Genomic DNA, 20897 nt, shown 5'->3' with positions numbered 1-20897 from the left:
GGGGGGGGGGGGGGGTTGATGGTGGCAACACATCTAGTTCTGTTTCTTCAATGTCCTCTTACAAGCAGACAAAGAAAGAAACCTCCAATTTTACCAGGGTTCCCACACGCCTTTTACGACCTGCAGTGGGATACAGCAGGTCTACTCTTTCCCCAAACTTGCTGGTTTGGAAAGAGAGCGTAACGTTTGGAATTTCAAGGATGCTAGTACAGTGAATAATGGAACTTTATCAAAAAAGATTAAACCATTTTTTTATGTATACTTATGTTGATCTATTTCTGTTTTAGTTAATGTGGTTTCATATTATTCTAAATCAATTTGAAGAGTATTTTTACTTTATATCTATTATATCTTTCTAAAATTAAGGGGTTTATTCTTTATTTTTTTTCTTTGTATCAAATATATTTAGATTATGTTATTCTATATTTATCGACTAAGATGGTTATTCAGTTATATTGAAAAACATACAATACAACTGTACAATTGAAACCCGTGACATCAAACACTTTAACGTGAAATTGTACAGACAACGAAATGCATCGTAATCAACGAAATATTTAAAAAACTAAAATATCAATCAATAAATACAAACAATGCTTAAACCATAAAAAATCAACCAATTTATCGACCAATAAAGATCTGACGACACAAGGAATCTTAAAGGACCAACGACCAATTAATCGCTAACAGATAATGCAATGAACCATAAAAATAACAACCAAACAAATCAACTAAACACAGCAAACAACAACAAAAATACAAAAATACAAACAAACAGAAAACGAATAAGATAAATTTAAAAACAAATATAATACATATTTGTAACAAGGAACAAAACATTGAGGTAAATATTAAGGAATCACAAAAAACAGAGGATTAGAAAATGTGCCAGGTGTCTATAACTAGATCAACGCAAGTATCAAACCTAAATATGGGTTCATATGGGTAGCAATTGCCGGCTAGGTACTTATGAAGGTTTTAGTGCTTTTACAGACAAATATATGGGTTCGAATGTAAATGTCGGTGATTCATTGTTTACAAAAGGTAAATAAACTGAAGCGTTTAACGACTGAATGACACTATAAACAATGTGTGTAAGACTGATGATAGGGTGGGGACGAAGATACCTGTCAATATCATGTTCCACACTATAAACAATGTGTGTAAGACTGATGATAGGGTGGGGACGAAGATACCTGTCAAGATCATGTTCCACACTATAAACAATGTGTGTAAGACTGGTGAAAGCGGGGGGACGAAGATTTCGGCATGATTTATGATTGATTCAGGACAAGAACAATAATGACAATGATATTTATATTACAGATGACACAGAGCTGAAAAAAGACGATGTTCGAAAGAGGACAAATAGATTACCTAATGGCGACACCGATGGAGATATCAAACCGGAAACGGTCAAGCTCAAGAAGCACGTGGGACTGGTCGGCGGAACTTCCTTTATTGTCGGGACAATCATTGGTAACTTCAACTCATTTATTTTAACGTTAATTGAAGTATATTTGTGACGTCAATCATTACGTCACCTCATATACATTCAAACTCTATAAAATGATATTTGTCTACGGTATTCCTAGTGATACATATTACTGAAAAAGAGGACATTTTCGTATGGGGAAATGTTCGTGTTGTGTCACTTTTTACTGACCTCGATGTGAACAAATCTACATTTTTAGTTCATATAATATACAAATAAATATTCGCGTTTGGATATTTTCGCGTGCATTTCCACACCGCGAAAAATTCTACTTTTACAGTGCTAACGTATTTGTCAAAGGCATTCAGCATTCTTCACCTGTGAATGTTCTCGGTGAAGTAACAAAATTAGGATAGTAAGTCATATACATATTGTGCTAGCATCCTGTTCCCTTTGGTAGCAATGTAGTCTGCGATGTCTCCGATATTGCGTACATGGCAATGTATGTCTCGTGCTGGTAACGAAAAACAAAATACCTGTCAAGATCATGTTCCAAACCAGAATATCATTTCTTCCCTGTACATCATTACTAGTAGTAGTAGATGGATTTGTAAAAAATAATTAGTCCGTTGTGATCAGCCTTGCACACGAGTCTAGTTGTATAACTAGAACGAATGCGCAATATAACCACGACTTTAAGTCTTTCCTAATCTGTATACCCACTGAAAAGTCCTTCCCTGTTTTATTAATGAAATTCATACAAAGTCCATGATAGCGTGTGGGCTTTTTTAGGAATTGCATTTTTAGATTATTCCTAGAAATGTTACTAAATAGCATTATACTTATAGTCAAGATTATAAAAGAATTAGGGGCTTGAAATGTAAACTGAAAAACAATACACATGTCTGTATATCATAACCCCATACCACATTCAACGATTTCGATGATGGGTATGTAGTTGTCTCCGCAGACAAAGCATCTTATAACTTAATCTTTGTCTAAAAACACTATTATGTTGCCTGATTGCAGAAAGAATTAGTCTTGCTCAATAATCAGGGAAACCCAACATATACGATTCCTAATTTCTATCAAAAGATGAAATACTAGTTAATCTCGCCTTGGTATTGCCCCTATCAAAACTCTAGACTGTTCGACGCTTTACACTACCATTCCTCATACCAGACTGAGGGATTGCCTTCGTTCTCTTATTGTGTTCTCGTTTGGCCGAATTATTTTTGTTTTCATACGTAGTTCAATTTATTGATTAGCTGATCAGAACTTATAAATAAATCCCAGCTAAACCTTCAATTTCAAATTAACAAATGGCGACGTTATGTTGTCTTAGATAACAATAAATTTATTTACCACGTTACTCATATATATACCGTAAGGAACTGTAAATCAAGGTCACTGGAAACATCTTCTCTAACCGCTTTCCTTGATCTTGAACCAGCAAAAGCGGCTTACAACAAAGCTGTACATTGACATTGAGCGGAACGATTTTGACTTTTCGTTCTTGAACTGTACCTTTCTTGATAGTCACAGTCATATTTCCCTTTTGACGATGTTTGCATGTCGTACTTGATTCGGTTATCAGGAACATGTTCCGAATATTATGACTTTCTTGATAGATGTCGACCGGTGACTTTCTTGGTTTAAACTTTGTTTTATTCTAATTTTTGACAATATATTGAACTACAAATTGTACATTATACGAAATCGAAAACAAAACAAAAACAAGTGTAATAATTATGACACTTTTGTAAATTGGACATTTTTTTATAGAAGTTGACAGGTTACGGACAAATTTTACAACACAGGATTACTACAGATGCAGTTTGATCAGGACTGTGGTCATGGTTTCTGGTCGCTATGATGACCTCATAGGGAAATATTCTATTTCTCTGTGTGATATGTTTTCGTATCATTATGCTCATTAGTGTGTTTTGTGGTTTTGTTGTCACTCTCCACGCTCGATGTCAGGCCGTGTACTGTATAGTATTACTCAACATAGTTCTGCTTTGTGAAAGTCTAGATGTCCTTTTCAAAAGGTTTGTCTTTACACTTCTCCCAAGAGTTCTTTAAAGATTTGAAGAAATGTTTAATTTGTGTTGATATGTTGTTATACATGTTGACTTACACTCTCAGAAAAAAAAACCACCAGAAATTGTTTTTTCTCCGGGAATATGTTATGGCATCTGTATAACCGTATAATGATCATTGATGACAAAAAGATAATGGAGAAAGCAATTAATGCCTAAAGCCAACCATACTAGTTCTTCCCAGGGTCTGTCACTGACATTACAAGTGCTTTTAAATTGACAGGACAATGTAGTAGTAAAATTATTACACGATCAAGTATCTGTCAAGGAAAATACAAACACGTGACACACAGATTTACAACTGTTTAACCAACACCTCTGATCTACCGTTTGCTGGTTGGCCTTAGAGTCGATACAAATGATAGCAGTGTAAAAGGGTTTGTTTCATCCGTCTTCTTTTCCATCCTTCACACAAAGTTGTTTTACGTAATCACTGAATAAATATAAAAAGGGCTATCATTGTTTGCGATTGCATGAAAACAGACGAATCGAGGAATGAAACTTGAAGGTCAAAGTCGCTTTCATTTACTTACATCGTCATTAATTTTACTATGCATTATTTCAAAGGGGTTAAACCACAAGGGTCAAAGGTCAAAGTGTTGGTAATCACCGATCAAATACATTAGAGTAAAGAAATCAATTTCGGGGTTTTTCATTACATCATAACATTGAGCACCATGATTTTTTATTGCTTTGTCTACCTATAAAAAACACCAAAATGTAAATGTAAACGCAATCTCTTAGACAGAAGGTCATGATATACCGGTTGCTTATATTTAAAAATAAATATTTGGGGATTAAGTTATAGGTTGGTGGCAGTCATAGAAAGGCGGGAGCTTTAGATAAATGGCATTTATTTACGGGTGGTAGAACTAGACTAGTGGTAATAATAGACATATGGTAGCTAAACACAGATGGTAAATACAGGTGGTAGTTATAGAAATATGGTGGTTATAAACACACAGATGATAAATACAGACGCTATTTATAGAAATATGGTGGTTATAAAAAGGTGATAAATACAGGTACTAGCTATAGAACTTAGGTAGCTATACACGGATGGTAAATACAGGTGGTAGTTATAGAAATATGGTGGTTATAAAAAGGTGATAAATACAGGTACTAGCTATAGAACTTTGGTAGTTATACACAGATGGTAAATACAGATGGTAGTTATAGAACTTTGGTAGCTATACACAGATGTTAAATACAGGTGGTAGTTATCGAAATATGGTGGTTATAAAAAGGTGATAAATACAGGACTAGCTATAGAGCTTTGGTAGCTAAACACAGATGGTAAATACAGGCGCTAGTTATAGAAATATGGTAGTTTAAGGTATATGATTGTTATAAACAAGTGGTAATTAAAGACAGCTGGTAGCCATTGACAGGTGGTGTAAGCATGCTTATGAAAGTTACAGTTGAATAGTAGTTGAAACCGGGCGGTAGTTATAGCCGTTTGGTTGAGGTTATAGACAGGTGGTAGTTATATGTAAAGATGGTACATGTAGCTAGGGACAGGTGGTAGTTATATATATGTGGTACGTGGTACGTGTAACTATAGACACGTGGCCGTTATAATAGACAGTTGACAGTTAGGGCCAGGTGAAAAATTTAGACAGGTAATAGTATACAGTTATAGTATGGGGTTGATGGATATAGCAAGTTTTTGGTGTCCCGAGACCAGGTCTATTTCCCAAGGCGAAGCCGAGGGAAATAGGCATGGTCAAAGGACACCAGAAACTTGCTATATCCCTCACCCCCATACTTTAACCGTTTTATTATAGCGATACACACTGGAGAGATAGTTTAAACTTGAAAACATTTGTAAACCATAAGCTGTATAGCTTCACGTCCCAACTACCCTTTTGATGGCAATGGAGCCAAATGCTTCCGAGTTCGGTAGCAAGCTCCGCCCACCTCGCGCGTCGCTTCCGAGTTCGGTAGCAAGATCCGCCCACCTCTTGCCTGATTGGCTCGGCCGAAACACCCGAGTGTAGGTGTGTTTTAGTTCCCAGACTAACACACAGGACTAAACCCAGTCGGGCGGCAATAGTGGGGATATATTCGATTTAACCATCTACTTTTATATAGAGTAAATAAAGTAGAGGTATAATAATTGAGGATATGTGGTATTTATAGACAGGTGATAGGTAGTGACAGATTGGTGGTTAAGTCGGGTAGTGGTTATAGACAGGTGGCCGTTATTGACGGGTGACGGTAACTAGCAGACGGTTGCTATAGACACACAGTAGACTTTTGCATAACTTCTGGTCTCTAAAACGCACTTCCTCTAAATAAAAATATGGTTACATGGAATCATTTTACCATCGAATATTTCTAAAATTCCTTCCACAGCTAACTGATATTATGAAAAGGCTTCAGATGCTTTGGAGCGTCCTAAGAGAACTTTTCCCCGACAAGCACTATTATTTTCTTAATTCCCGACTCATTAGATAAACCTGCTACGGTTTGGTCAACATTTTTGGTTGGTAGCACACTGGGTGTTATTTCATTGGTCAATGACGTTAAGTAAGAATGCTTTGTGACGTCAACTATGACGTCGTAGTTCATGGCGATGGTTTCCCCGATCGGGAACAGGAAAAATTATTCCCAAGAGAAACATATGTTTCGCTAAGATATAATATCTGAATGATGTGGGAGAAAATGGTCCCCAAACTCCTAATTGTTGATTATCATGTTTGTCTTACTATCGTTATTAATTTTCTACTTGTAAAAGACACTCGGTAAACCTCGTGTCTTTATAGCTCGAGTTAGATAAACATGATAACTAACCACCACATTTGGAGAACCTCTACGTAAAGCAAGGTAAGAACAAATATACTAGCTCAATCAAAAGAATTTTATTTGTGAATACTTGAATTAAAGACTGTGGAGGTGGTATTACAATGTTGACAATAATGATCTATGGATGAAATACTGAGCAAGTCACCTCGCAAATGGAGTTAAGTGGAAGCAAAGCCATGTACAGTGTATTTGTCGTTACATCTGTGTCGGAGAAATACGTTGATTAAAGATTTAATGTGATTAACAATTCTTCCAGGGTCGGGGATTTTCATCTCCCCCAAAGGTGTTCTGTCGGAGACGGGATCGGTGGGCCTCAGTCTCATCGTCTGGGTCGGGGCGGGGTTATTGGCTCTGATGGGTAAGTATCTCGATATATATTTTGATTTTTCGTCGCGAATGGTGGTTTACATACTGTTTCTTTCAAAATTTTCCCTTTTTAACAATCAGCATATTATCAGCAAATGACATGTCCATAATGTCTAATTATAAACCTAAGAATTAACACGATAAAGGGACATACCTGTGATATTAACAAAGAGTGATTATAATATAAAAGTATCGCTTTTTATTGTGGTCAATAAGTGATTCATCCATCCGGGAAAGGTTGTATATATACATTTATATATAAATGTGATGACATTTTTATGATTTATTCATCCATGTGTCAGTAGATTATTGAATCAAACTCAATAAATGTTAATGACGCCTTTATGAAAACAAGGATAACAAGACATTCATGTTATAAATTAGAAATATCCTAAACAGATACCTTCTAAGTAGAAATGAGCCCAACTATCCTGATCTAAAACTGTTTTGTGGTTGAAGGATCCTTGTCCCATGGCACCTTGGCTTTGCCTATAAACATTTAGATTACTTGACTATATTTTGTTAACTTCATCTTAATGTCATTTGATATGCAATGTATGTTGTTTTCGTTTTAGGAATGATTTATCAAAGCAAGTAATACCGGAAAAGAAGTTTCCAATTCTTATTTACAGTTTTTGGGAGTGGTACGGGGATCCTTAACGTAATATCTCTCAAATGCTTTGTAAATTTGGCCTTGTTGAAGTACAAGGAAAAAGTAAATTTTGAGTCGGTAATCTAACACTTGTTACGTAACCTAGAACAAGCATTTAACGGGTTGTCGGTAGTTCAGGTTTTGCTTTATTACCAAATACCACGGCAACAAACTCACGGAGCTAATATTTACAATGGCCAAGATCAAGATCTATACATTAAGCTTGTCTGAAATCATTTAAAAAGTTTGGCAGCGTCAATAAATCAGAAACAACGTCTCGCAATCCGGAAACGTGAAGCAGTGAAGTGACTAAGCACTAACATGTGGGGGCTAAGAAAAGCCAGGCATACGTTTACAAAATTGATTTAGTCTTCATTCAAACATGTGTTATTGCTTTTAATATGCAGCATTGGATAGGGCACGTGTTTGGACAACATTACAAAAGCCAAGCAACAAATATATACAACTGTTTTGTGAAACGGTTGTACGAAACAAAATTCATATGCATGATTAGGTTTTAAACAATCTGAAGCCGGTCAACAAACCCTTTAATATATACGCCATTAAGTCCACGTTTTAATTTTTTTTGTTGGTCTATACTGTTAATGCAATTTTGTATATGGAAGGTTGAGTGAATGAATATAGACTACGAAAAGATCCGAATTACATTCAAATATTAAACATAGTACATACAATCTTATCTGAATAACATTCAAAAACAAATTGGAATTTGCTATTTTTTTGCTTTTTTGTTGTTTTTTAAATCTGTACTAAAGCTGTTTTGATATTAGTATTTACATAACTAATTAAAAAATGTATTAAAAAAGGGGGTTCGAAATGTGATTATTTGATTTCTCTTAAAATTTAAAAAGGGGAAAGGAAAGCATAAGGTTGATTCCCGGTAACACAGATGTGCTATGCATTCCAAGCCATGAAAACCTCCAGTAACATCAAATTCACAAGAATTTTCTTATACCTTATATGGATCAGTCGAAAAACTCTCACCTGTCGTTCTGATTAAGCATCAATGTGATTTTCAAAAAGAATGTATTGGCATTTACCTGTAAATAAGCATCAAACGTCGAGAAACAAGTACTGTATAACATGAAATGTTCGTTGTGTATAAACATTCGTAGTTTTCGTGGTTGCTATTGAACCACGAAAATAAATACAACCAATTTGGATGATATAAATGTCTACTGTTTGTTGATATAGGATATCCACGAAAGTTTGTACCACGAAACGATCTAAAATGCTTCAAACCACGAAGGAAAGTACCCACGAACACTTCGTGTTATACAGTACATGCTCGAACTACTATGCTTATTGTAGTTTAGCATGCCCTGACATCGCGTATATCCCATCCAAAAGGACTACCTTTGAAGACATATATAAAGATAAATGAAATTGCCCTTTTTAACTTCTCTCTGTACTTTATTAGACAATGATAACAAAGCTCAAACTCATTGCTATTGTCGCGGAAACACATTGAAATGCATGACTTTTATTTTAACTTGTATTGTCACTACAAAGGATCACTGTGTTACGCGGAGCTGGGAACCCTTATAAGGAAATCTGGAGGCGAGTATCAATACATAAAACAGTGTTTTGGAAATATCCCTGCGTTCATGTATGCTTGGACGTCGGTCATCGTCATCAGACCATCCTCTATGGCCATCATTTGCCTCACCTTCGGCGAGTACGTAGCCACATTCTTTCCCTACTGCGGCAACCCAGACCTTCCAATGAAACTGGTGGCAGCACTAGCCATAAGTAAGTGGACTTATTTCTGACAAATAGCTTGGTAAATCTCAATATAAACATGCTGTTATGGTCATCATTTCAAAAAATGATGTGGTCATCGAAAAATGTATCCTTTTTGGCTACCGAACGCCATCTTCAGGGTGAAAATATTAAATTATATATTTGTGATGGTCAAGTTTATCATTTATGTTCTTTTACTTTATATGCGAAACAAGAACATGATCTAAACCCAGGATGACACCTGGAATTCACGAAAGTCAGAATAATGCTTGCCTTTATGGAATAAATGTTCATAAATAAGCTGGTAGTGATATATATAGCTTAACATTTCTGTCGTTTTCGTTGTAGTGACTTTGGCCATTATTAACTGTGCTGACACTCGCCTAGCCACACACGTACAGGTGTTTTTCACGGTCGCCAAGCTAGTCGCTCTCCTCATCATCTCTATCGGAGGCATAGTCCGAATGGCGCAAGGTGAGTCTACTTTATTCACATGGTGCACTTGAAGGTCGTGTCGTGAATTTGGCACAAGTTGCGCCCAAGTCATTTACATAACGCACGGTAATGTCATAATAACTACACGACGCTGTTTAGGCCCAATTAGTCTCCTACCAGCCGTGTGATAGTCCAAAAACTAAACACCCATGTGGTATATATCCCTCGGTAGTTTACGAAATGTCCCTATGAAAATGAACGAACCAATCAGGTGAAAGGAAGGAGGAGCTAGTATACGACCTTGATCCCACAGTTTATCAGTATTTAATCACGGGGTTTTGGGAAATAGCTAATGACCTGCTCCCCTCCCTCTCGGTAAAAAGACCTGAACCAAAAAAAAAAAGAAATTCCTATTTTCCGCAAGGCTATACTTTGACATTCGATATTTTGTTTGGGAGAAATTATAAGTAAAAACACATATTATATGAAATTTATTTAGGGGATATCAAGGAGCTTCAGCGTGGATTTGAGGGGACCACAAATTCGCCGTCTACAATAGCACTGGCTTTCTATGACGCTCTGTGGGCGTACGACGGTTGGTAAGTTTCTTTTTGTTTGTATCTCCGTTCTGTTACTGCCATCTAAAATCACTATCACAATTGGTTGTGACTATGATAGCTCCTAAGTTTACACCTATCATTTGTGTTGGTGTATTTTAGAATACATGGTACCTTACACATTGTAGCCTCATATCTCCATTAAACACTTTAAATAAGTACGAAATTCAGAATGTCCTTATTGTTATCAATGCAACGTGCCTTTAGGATCCCCGTTATACAGGTAAAGACTGTGACTGAGAATTGGAAAACTGTTTAATTAAAATCTGAATGTTAAACATGTAACGGGACCAGACCGGGGTTCGAACCTTGGACCTCCAATAACAACACGCTCGTTCTAACCAATCCGGCTTCATGGACAGCGGTAGTTCCCTGGCACAGTTTAACTGCAATCGGGAACCGTCAGCACTTTCCGTAAACGAGAAAAGTGCTGACGGTTCCCGATTGAGTTGCACTACAGTAATTTCAACAAGGAGTTAAGGGGAGGTTACTCTAATTATTAAAAAAAATACATTTGTCTGCGGTGGGACAGGGATCTGTAATTGATTAATAACATCAGAAGTATCAGCTGTAAAACAGAAGCTTCCTAAATTCACATTTCTGGTGATTAGTGATCGCTTACAAATTGTATTGACTGTTTATCTTACCTTTTAGGAACAATCTGAACTATTTGACAGAAGAAATAGAGAACCCCAAAAAGTAAGTATCCTTTAGTTTCTTACTTCCGTTTGTTTTGTTCAAAATGAAAAAAAGACAGGGTGCGATTGCTTACGTATATATTGATATGATGTTGCTGTATCTTTTAGGTCGCGAGTAGATACTAATATTTGAATGCTATGCGATATAGAATCAAGCTATTTATAAGTTTAGTCAGTGACATAGATAACTAGACAATGTAAAATGCAAGTAAATTTCCCCATCATAGAAAAAGCTTTTTGTCATTTTGTAATAATCATTAACTATTTGTTCTTTTGCACTTAAGTGTAAAAATGTTTTTTTTAATTAAGTGTAAAAACGTTTGGGTTATTCTGTTTTGCAAAAGCTACTTTTTCCATTGAAGTGTTTACAACGCTTCAAAAATGGGTACTGGAATCATTCATTTTGTCGAAAATAGGTATGCAGATAGTTTTTGCCATAATGTGATTTTTTGCTATTAAATCCTGTTTTTCCACTTAAGTGTAAATCTTTTGCACTTAAGTAGTTTTGGTATTTTACTCTGAAACGGCCGCCCATACCTGCGAGGGGACACAGAGGGTATTGATTCTAAGATCTAAACTATGACAATATCTTATGTCCATGCTGATATATACATAACATAATGAAAAATGAAAAAAATACACTGACAAGTTTTCTCACAATATTCAATAATTAAAACTGGCGATAATTGTTAATTAAGCAGGATTTCAGAAAGAGCTGTGGTTATAGTAATATCCAATCTTGTAAGTCACTTTATGCCGAGATTCTTTTAAAATTCGTGAGAAACATTGTCCTAATATAGTTATGTATGTACGATTTAAAAACAAGGTAAAACCTCTTTCTCTTCGTTATCCTAAAGTAACCAACCGCAACCTCCAAAGTGAATTAATAATTGGTGATTAGTCTTAGTGTTGCTAGATCTTTTTCATTTATTTTAAAGTTCTGTAAAGATAGGTAGTCTTCCTCTAATGAACGTTGTTTAATTTCGCTGTACAACAATTTTAAAACTATTATAAATCAAACACTTGCATTCTTGTAAAATGTTTCAACTATTGTATGCATTAAACTTTGAAACAACGTTTTTTCTTATTGCTGTTCAAAATCATCATTGGTTAAAAAAAAATAAAAAAAATGAAAACAAATGTAAATCATATATTTAAATCCAACTTTCATTGAGTCTCTAATTTACTATCTATGACTCCTTTATAGTACCTTTTGTGTATTTTTGTGATCCATAGTAAATAGCACAATGCTTCAGAATTTCAAAAATACAGTATTTACTCAATCGTTAACTGGCCAATCCCTGCTCTCGAAATATGTATCAATCGACGATCTTGTATATTGGTAATCTTACTAGCGAGTCGTTTTTTCCCAGTGTTATTGTCAGTGGTGTGCATGAATTGCATATGCAAGACCACTCACTTGTGTTTTTCTAACGAACCAGAAAGCATGAGTTTATTGCGCAGACGAATATATTCACGATTGCGCGGAGCGCACGAGTGCATATATATGTCCGCGCAATATTTGAATGCTTTCTGATTCGTTAGAAAAACACAAGTGTGTGATCTTGCTTGTACCACATACCTTCCGTATTTGGTAGAGATCGATACAAAGATGTTATAAACTTTGATATTTTTTGCAAATACCGGGACCCTTTCAGTTCGCCATGACAAGGGGGTTCCCATAAAAAGTAGTTCCGGCTAGTAGGTAAATACAACATTCCGTATTGCACATCTGCAATACAGAACGTTGTATTTCATGGTCTGAAAATTGCTTGTATTGATAAAATATATGCTGAAGCTTTACTTTCTTTTTGGAAATCCTGTTGACGCTCATTTACTATGTACTCCAGATACAATGCTTCCGTCTAACTGGTATTTTTTGTAAGTGAAAACAACAATGTAAGATAATGTAAGCATGCAAATGGTTATATCTTATAGTTAGTTCCTATATTACATTTGATACATAAAACATGTCATCTGTTCCTACACGGAACTAACTGTGGTAATGTGTTCAATGTTGATGACGATACGTTGATATCCATTCCATAGGAATTTACCTCGTGCCAATATAGCGGGTGTACTCCTCGTAACAGTTGTATACCTCCTGACCAACATATCGTATCTGACCGCTATGACGTCAGCAGAATTGTTGGCATCAGACGCAGTGGCAGTGGTGAGTGTTGTCGTTCATTGACATACTTCAATATATCACGAATGGTCTGTATAACAGATTCAGTATGTTATCTCATTATCATTTTTAAACATTCAGTGAGCACTTTTGTTACTGGGCTGGTAAGGGATGAATAATGAATAATCAAGGGATGAATAATCGTGGAAAAATGTCAATAATAACAATGAATGCATATACAATTAAATATGTTAGTGTAGTTCCGTTGTTTCAATAATAACGAAATAATGAACAGAATAGACCTGTTGTATATGGCGGTATGATACCTATTGCCTATCGCAATCAATGCATTAAAAAAACATTCTTTAATCGTATTGTGTTGCCATTTAAATGCTAGAAAATACTACAAATACTTTAAATATTGATTGTAATATTTGTTTGTGATTTATTGACTTACATATGGTAGCTGTATTTCATTTGCAAATAACGGTGAAAGCAGGCTTTTTATATAGGGATTGATTGCATGGATTTATTTTCATGTACATTGCAGCAATGAATATTAGCTGATCTACATATCCTGTGGATGCGTTAGATTTACGTTACGATGAACTACTATAAAAAAGTTACAACACTTTTTGTAGATTTAATTTTTTTTGATATAAGGATCAGTCAGAAAACCATAAAAAAGGAACAGCCAGAATGCCAGCTTACACACAAACTTCAATTGTTGTTGAAACGAAAATATATATATAGAATCTAATAATAACCAACACTTTATATTCCTTTCATTTTTGAAAGATGATCTTATTTGATGCTTTTTTTCGCATTAAACACCGCGTATTATATACTTTAAAAAGTTTATGTCCGCACTATTTCAAATCATCGGTCACCATAGTAACCATCCAGGGCACTCGTCGGCCGAGCACTCGTCGGCAGTAGGCATAGAGCTCATTTGAAGTTAAACATAGTTTACTCACCTGGTAAGGTTTGGCATTGGCAACACTCACCTCTCATATAAGGACATTTAAGCTGATTTATCGTTTTCAAATACCAAATATTCTTTCAACTGGATTTCAATGAGTAAATTCTGAGTCCATTTTCAGTTGCCGCTGTGATATTTAAATTTTGGTTTATTCCTCTGTTTATCAGACTTGGGGTGACCGTGTTCTAGGATCAGCCGCCATTTTGATGCCACTTTCCGTCCTCTTCTCCACTTTTGGTTCTGCGAACGGAACTTTGTTCTCCGGCGGCAGGTACGTGACGTCACCTGATATCAATGAAACATTGAGACATTACATATCAAGTTTTTAGACCTTTGCACACAATCAACATTCGTTAATCTTTTTAAACCATAAGATAAATGCGTATTATGATTTCGGCCAAGTATGCACGTATCCTTTTTAAAATAGTTTCTTTGAAAAACTATATGTTTATGCATGTGTTTGAAAATGTAATTACATGAACACAATATTTGTTAAGCAAGAGAAATAATTAATGAACAAAAAAGCAACATATTTTGGTTCGTAAAGCACCTCGCAATGAGTGAGCACCTTGAATAAAATTAGTGAATTATTGATACGGATATCTAGTGAATATAACCACACCCTGATTTAAACAAGTGATGTCCTACAGGCAGTCATTAAACCAGATTCGAATTTTAAAGTTGTATATGCTTGAGACATGCTCATCTATTTTATATTACAGAGTTGTGTATGTAGCAGCAAGAGATGGAATGCTACCAGAAATGTTGTCATATGTTAACTGTAAACGGTACACCCCCGTACCGTCCATTATCTTCACGGTGAGTCTAGTTATACGGCATCTGTATGACGTCATACCCCGGTTATACGTCATCTGTATGACGTCACAACCCCGTACCGTCCATTATCTTCACGGTGAGTCTAAGCATACGTCACCTGTATGACGTCACATCCCGTACCGTTCTTATCTTCACGATAAGTCTAGCAATACGTCATCTGTATGACGTCACACCCCGTACTGTCCATTATCTTCACGGTGAGTCTAGTCATACGTCATCTGTATGACGCCACACCCCGTGCAGTCCATTATCCTAACGGTGAGTCTAGTTATACGTCACCTGTATGTGCAAGGCTATCATTATTACACATTTTTGAAATATACTAGTTAGGTAACATTGGTTTATTGCAAACAACATTTACAAGCCATATTTCATCTGAACTGGTAGAGGTATTTGAAACCGTACGCGATAAACACGAAGGTATTGCTGGTCATTAGATATTAATACTGTACTTAATTACTGTCCAACATCCCATTGTTTAAAGTCGTGGTATGAGGACAGTTTATATATATATATATATATATATATACTGTAATTCATAATGATATTTTCTTTGCTGTATAATAAGCCCTTCATTTGCATATACATGTATATGAAAATATACATTCAGGATAATACATACTGAATTGTACACACGTATACAGAATGTATAATTCAGTATGTATCATCCTTCCTGTACTAACAATGTCTTTGACTATAAACTACAGTATGTTTTACCCTTGCTGTTCTTACCCTTTATTTGTATATATACTTAGTTCAATATATGCTACCCATACTCTGATAACCCTCTATATCAATATATGTCTGTACGTACCCTTGTAATAAATCTGCATTTCTGTCCCCAGTCGATAATTTCTATCGCCATGATTATTCCGGGAAACCTTTCGGACCTGATCGACTTCTTTAGCTTCACGGCCTGGATCTTCTACGGTGTCACAGTCTCGTCGCTCATTGTCTGCAGGTTTACAATGAAAGACGCGGAGAGAGTGTTCAAGGTAAAACAAGTTCTTATTCAGATTTATAATAGATCGAGTAACAGTTTTCTGGGTAAAAAAACGTATCACTACGATGCAATATTAATACTTCCAGTGTGAATATTGTACAACAGCAAACGAAGCAAGTTCTATTTGTAAAGTGGATCGTTGCACAAGTCCCCAAAACTTACCTTGTAATAGTAAGTTGCTTTGAAAAGAATTTTGTAATCGCAAATGATGCATCGGAAAGGATTTGCAATTCCATTACACCCTTACAAAATACGTTGGAGCAAATTCGGAAAAGAGAGGGACCGTGGGCACCACCTTGACGTACACCCCTACATATGATAAACAATCATAGGTCACTGTGGCCATGTTTGATAAGAACATACATCTATACATGCTCAACAATGCTCATGATAAGAACAGGATTTGTAATTTGTATGCCTCCCTCTTCGTTTGAGGGACTTAATTACGCCACCATTTCGGTCATCCTTGTGCCATAAAACAATCTGAAAATTAACTAATCCCTTCTCTTTTATTACCAAACTACGTTTCCGTGGTTCCTGTTAATGTCTGTTTGTGACGATACATAGTTCATGTTGCATCACTGCTCAATATGCTTGCTATAGGGTATATGTATATATTTCCATAGATTTTGCTTTTAAAATACTACTGTTCTTGATTACAAACTCTACTTTTGTTTAATTGTATAGGTACCCCTACCTATCCCCATCTTGTTTGTTCTGTTGTCGCTGTATCTCATCATCGGCCCTATAATACAAAGTCCCCGGATCGAATTCCTCTACGCCTTCCTTTTCATCATTGGCGGACTCATCTTCTACGTCCCTCTTGTCTACTTCAAACTCAACATTCCATTCTGGGGTAAGTATCATTTTAGAAAACAATAAAAGTTTTACCTTGAAACGCAATTTCCTAAATCCTGTTTAACGTCCTCAGAAACAATTAAATGGGTAATGATAAATATGATTGAAAATTGCAATTATTTCTCCTACTTTGTTAACATATTCGTATAACACATGACAGATAAATAGTTGAAATAGATTGAATTCCTCTATGACGTAAAGCTAGCAGTGTGTAATGGATGACTTAGCTTTGCAAATGATAAAAAAAGAGAATAAACGTTAACGAAATCGTAATTCGAAGTCTAATTCAATGCAACATGCTCAGAATTCGAAAATGACATATTATTAAATGGATACCCTTGAAGATATTTCGAAAAGGTAAGCGTGTTCTTCTTCATCGTCGATACCCGCCAAAGACATCTGGGTCGAATCCAAATATTTTCATTTGCGTGACAGTGTCACTAGATAATACCTATTTGAAAGCTATGTCGTTTATGGGACTTAAATGCCATATCCAATATCCAATTGTGTGTAAAAAAATTTTTTTTTATATATTTAGAAAATACTTTTATTACAACAACAAAAAAAAAGAAAAAAAGATCTGCAATGTCGTTCAAAATGCACATCGGTTGGGCGCATTATGATGTTTGCTTGCAAAGCTGTGTCATTCAAATAGATCATAAAGGCCATACAAAAAATAGTTCACTGCTTAAATAATGACACGATGTCAAATTGAGAACCGAGTAAATGACAGTGAACTAACAATTAAGGTACACTGATGAGCAAAATCAATTTTTCAATTACAGGAAAAATATCCACTTTTTCTCAACTGTTCTTTGAGTCAGTACCAAGTCCCTACATACCCGATGAGTAGGTCACGTGATCCAGCCAAGGAGACGTCACATGTACAAATAAAGTTGTAAAAATGTCATTTAAAGGTCTATTTAATGCCTATGTAATTATAGAAAATATATGAAAACTGTCATGTGCTTGAACAAACATCGAAATGTGTATAATATATTTTGTATAAGTTGCCTGTTAGTTTGCAATTTCAGAGTTCATCATATTATTGGATATAAATTATAACGAGAACACGCATGCAGTACCCATCACAGTACGTAATGTTGGTAATGCATTATCATGCATGTATGAATGCAATTAGTATTACGCGAGTATTGCTATATACATGTGCACATTGGTAATAATGCAAGTGCAATATTGTAAGTATTGATACAAGAAATATGTTTGTGAGATACTGGCATTACGATTTGTAGGTTTCTATACATCATTGGTATTATATTATGTACATTTTGCATCTGCACCATTGATAATGCTATTGTATTATTTGCTAAGTAGAACATTAATACTAATAAAACATTACCCTGAATGTATGTATAACATGATACTGGTACTAACGATGAATTACATATATGTGTGGCATTCGTGACTGACCGTATAAATGATATTTTGATACGCAACTTTGATAACATAACTTTGAATGCATCACTTCCTACGGCATCGATACTCCAGGGGTTGCGCTAACTTACGCTCTCTGTGCCCCAGGAATATGTCATAGCAAATTCTAACCACCTTGTGAATGCGACAAGAAGCTTACTGTACATCAAAATAATATCGCAGCCGCGTAACGGTTAAATTGACTGGCTTTGAGGTTGGGTATCGTAACTGGCTTTGAGGTCGGTTAACGTAACTGGCTTTGAGGTCGAGTCGCTCCTATGTAATCTTCAAAGGACAGGGATCAGTCTAGCGATTGGTCAGGTTTTCTTAAAACCTGACACCAATCGAATAGCTAGCCCTGTGCCTTTAAATTTGCTATGACATATTACAGTGCTGCAGAGAGCGTCCGAGAGCGTTAATGATGCACTTCCTGTAAATGCATTACTTTTTGTATAGAACATTGGAACTACAAATGTGTGGCATTGCATCTGTATTACATTTACATTCCGAAATGCATTACTTTGTGTGTATAGCAATGGTGCTGAGAATGCATTACTACTGTTTAATATGATATTTAAGGATACCCGTACCACTGCCAAAAAATTTACTTAGCATTGGTCCCTGGTTTTCCCGGCATGACCATACCTTAAATAAATCATTTCGGAAATTAACACCATAACATGCAGAATTTTATGAGAAATAATAAAGATGAAATAAACAGCATATAATCAACAACAGTGTTCTGGGTGTAAAAAATCAGCGAGGCTGGACCAGCTTTCGAATCCTGGACTTCATATCGCATTGACCGAGTGAGCTGCCTGGTCTATGGAAATGTTTTTATCCAAACGGAAGTTAATTGGAGGCTGCTGTACAAAGGAACACCACAGTTCAGCTTTTGTGTTTTATAGTTGCAATTTATGCAGCTACTACAAACTTATATTGTCTCTGAGATATTGCTGATTTAACCTCTGAGGGCAACTTGTATGTTTTAATGTACTGTATGCAGAGATATCTTAGTTGTTGTATTTATTATATATAATATGTTACAACTCGGAGTGAAATTTAAAATGACTCCGGAACATTTCATTTTAACATAACTAAGATTATTTGATCATTGTTATACTAATGTCATTGTTTATGAAAAAAAGAAGTCATGTACAAAACAATTTGAGAACTGTTAATCTATTGTAACAGTATAATTTGATTTTCATAGCTCTGAAAACTATTTGGACTTAGTAATGAACCTTGCGCAAGGACAGCGTGAAGAAATATCATGCTTAATATTTCGGTTATACCAAAGAATTAATTACTTTTATGTGATAACTCCTGTTTCGTTAATTGGAGAAATTCATTATTATTAATATTTATCTTATGTCAAAATGCCCGGATAAATGATGTTCCGTAGATGATGTTTCCTGAGTGGTGTGTGTGTGTGTGTGTGTGTGTGTGCCTGATTTCTATTTCAATCATACCAAATAATTGGTAATATACAGAGTTACAATAAATGTGATACTTCTACAACGCTATATGTTGTAGTTTGAGTGTCGGGCTTTGACCCACTGTTGAAGATGTTGACCATGGTAAATTTAAAAATAAAATAAAATGATACAATCAGATATTTACGTTTTTGTTGTAAAATAACAGGTCGTAAACAACAGCATGCAACACACAATAACATGAACAATTTGACAGATGAATGTTTGGAACACAAAACAGCTATCACTAACTCCGTCTGTTTGGACAAAGGACACGCGCGCGGTCCAATACTTATTTTATCATTATATATATATATATATATATATATATATAGGTATATCTAGCAAATACAGGAACTTACTCCTATCTTAATTCCATATTTCTCTTTCTGTCTTACGTTTCCTCACTTCTACACACTTTATGCATCAATTTAGTTTTATCAAAATATATTTGATATCGCCACTGATGTAAAATATAAAACAACTTTTATACATAATAAAACTCTAAGCAAATGGAACAAAAAAACAACTTTGGGGTGATTGAATTCAAGTAGAACGGTTATCAAGGTATAACGCGTGAACATGTTGCAAGCGTGGATGAATATCCATCAAGCTGGAGCACTTAGGTATCGTATCGTTGCTACGGAGGACTAGAGGTCATTAATTTCTTTGTTATTTTATCAAGAATAAATATTTCTCGGTTTGAAACAGTGGATAAATTTAAGAAAATCTTACTCTAAATCTAAAACATTGGAGAGGAAATGATAAATTTGAGCTATACTTTAGCCGAGACTGGAAAGACCAACAGTGAGGTGGTTCCAAAAAATCCCCTAAAATTATCCTCTAATCGTTAAACTTGAATGATTTAGTTGCAAAAATAACCCGATCGAGGCGGGAGCTTACCTCTGAATTTATCACTGCTAACGATAGCTACACAAACAGGAAGTGTATGCTTATAAAATCATAAATGTACTAATTCACAATGAAACTGTTTGGGTCAGTACAGCACACAAGTTCATGATAGATAGTTATAGCTAGATATGACCAATTTCAAAACAAGAGATCAGCCTACCATATCGTGTTGGAATATTAACGGGCTTGGAGGGAAACATAATGATGATGCATTTCAATCCCATCTAAATTGTGATATCAACATACTTCTAGAAATCTGGACAGGAGATCACTCGGGCATAGCCCAATCTAATTTTATTACTTTCTCTAAATGTAGAAAGAAAAATAAGAGGGCTAAAAGAGACAGTGGAGGCATAATTATCTATGTTAAAAGCTCAATTGCTAAAGGAGT

General features: G+C 35.4%; 1 protein-coding gene across 1 annotated transcript in view; it reads left to right on the top strand.

The window, feature by feature from the left end:
• LOC110451119 (b(0,+)-type amino acid transporter 1-like) overlaps positions 1-19735 on the top strand; it is a 25945-nt gene extending 6210 nt beyond the window's left edge. Inside the window, exons 2-13 of the mRNA XM_021498979.1 lie at positions 1327-1479; positions 6602-6703; positions 8897-9136; positions 9476-9601; positions 10062-10161; positions 10834-10878; positions 12927-13050; positions 14155-14258; positions 14710-14806; positions 15670-15819; positions 16515-16683; positions 17471-19735. Coding sequence (XP_021354654.1) covers positions 1327-1479; positions 6602-6703; positions 8897-9136; positions 9476-9601; positions 10062-10161; positions 10834-10878; positions 12927-13050; positions 14155-14258; positions 14710-14806; positions 15670-15819; positions 16515-16683; positions 17471-17538 — 1478 coding nt within the window. The 3' untranslated portion in view covers positions 17539-19735. The remainder of the gene's footprint in view (positions 1-1326; positions 1480-6601; positions 6704-8896; positions 9137-9475; positions 9602-10061; positions 10162-10833; positions 10879-12926; positions 13051-14154; positions 14259-14709; positions 14807-15669; positions 15820-16514; positions 16684-17470) is intronic.
• Positions 19736-20897: the final 1162 nt, after the last annotated feature.

This window comes from Mizuhopecten yessoensis, unplaced genomic scaffold (genome assembly GCF_002113885.1).
Source record: "Mizuhopecten yessoensis strain PY_sf001 unplaced genomic scaffold, ASM211388v2 scaffold5803, whole genome shotgun sequence".
Classification (NCBI taxonomy): domain Eukaryota; kingdom Metazoa; phylum Mollusca; class Bivalvia; order Pectinida; family Pectinidae; genus Mizuhopecten; species Mizuhopecten yessoensis.
This window is presented reverse-complemented; position numbering and strand designations above follow the sequence as displayed.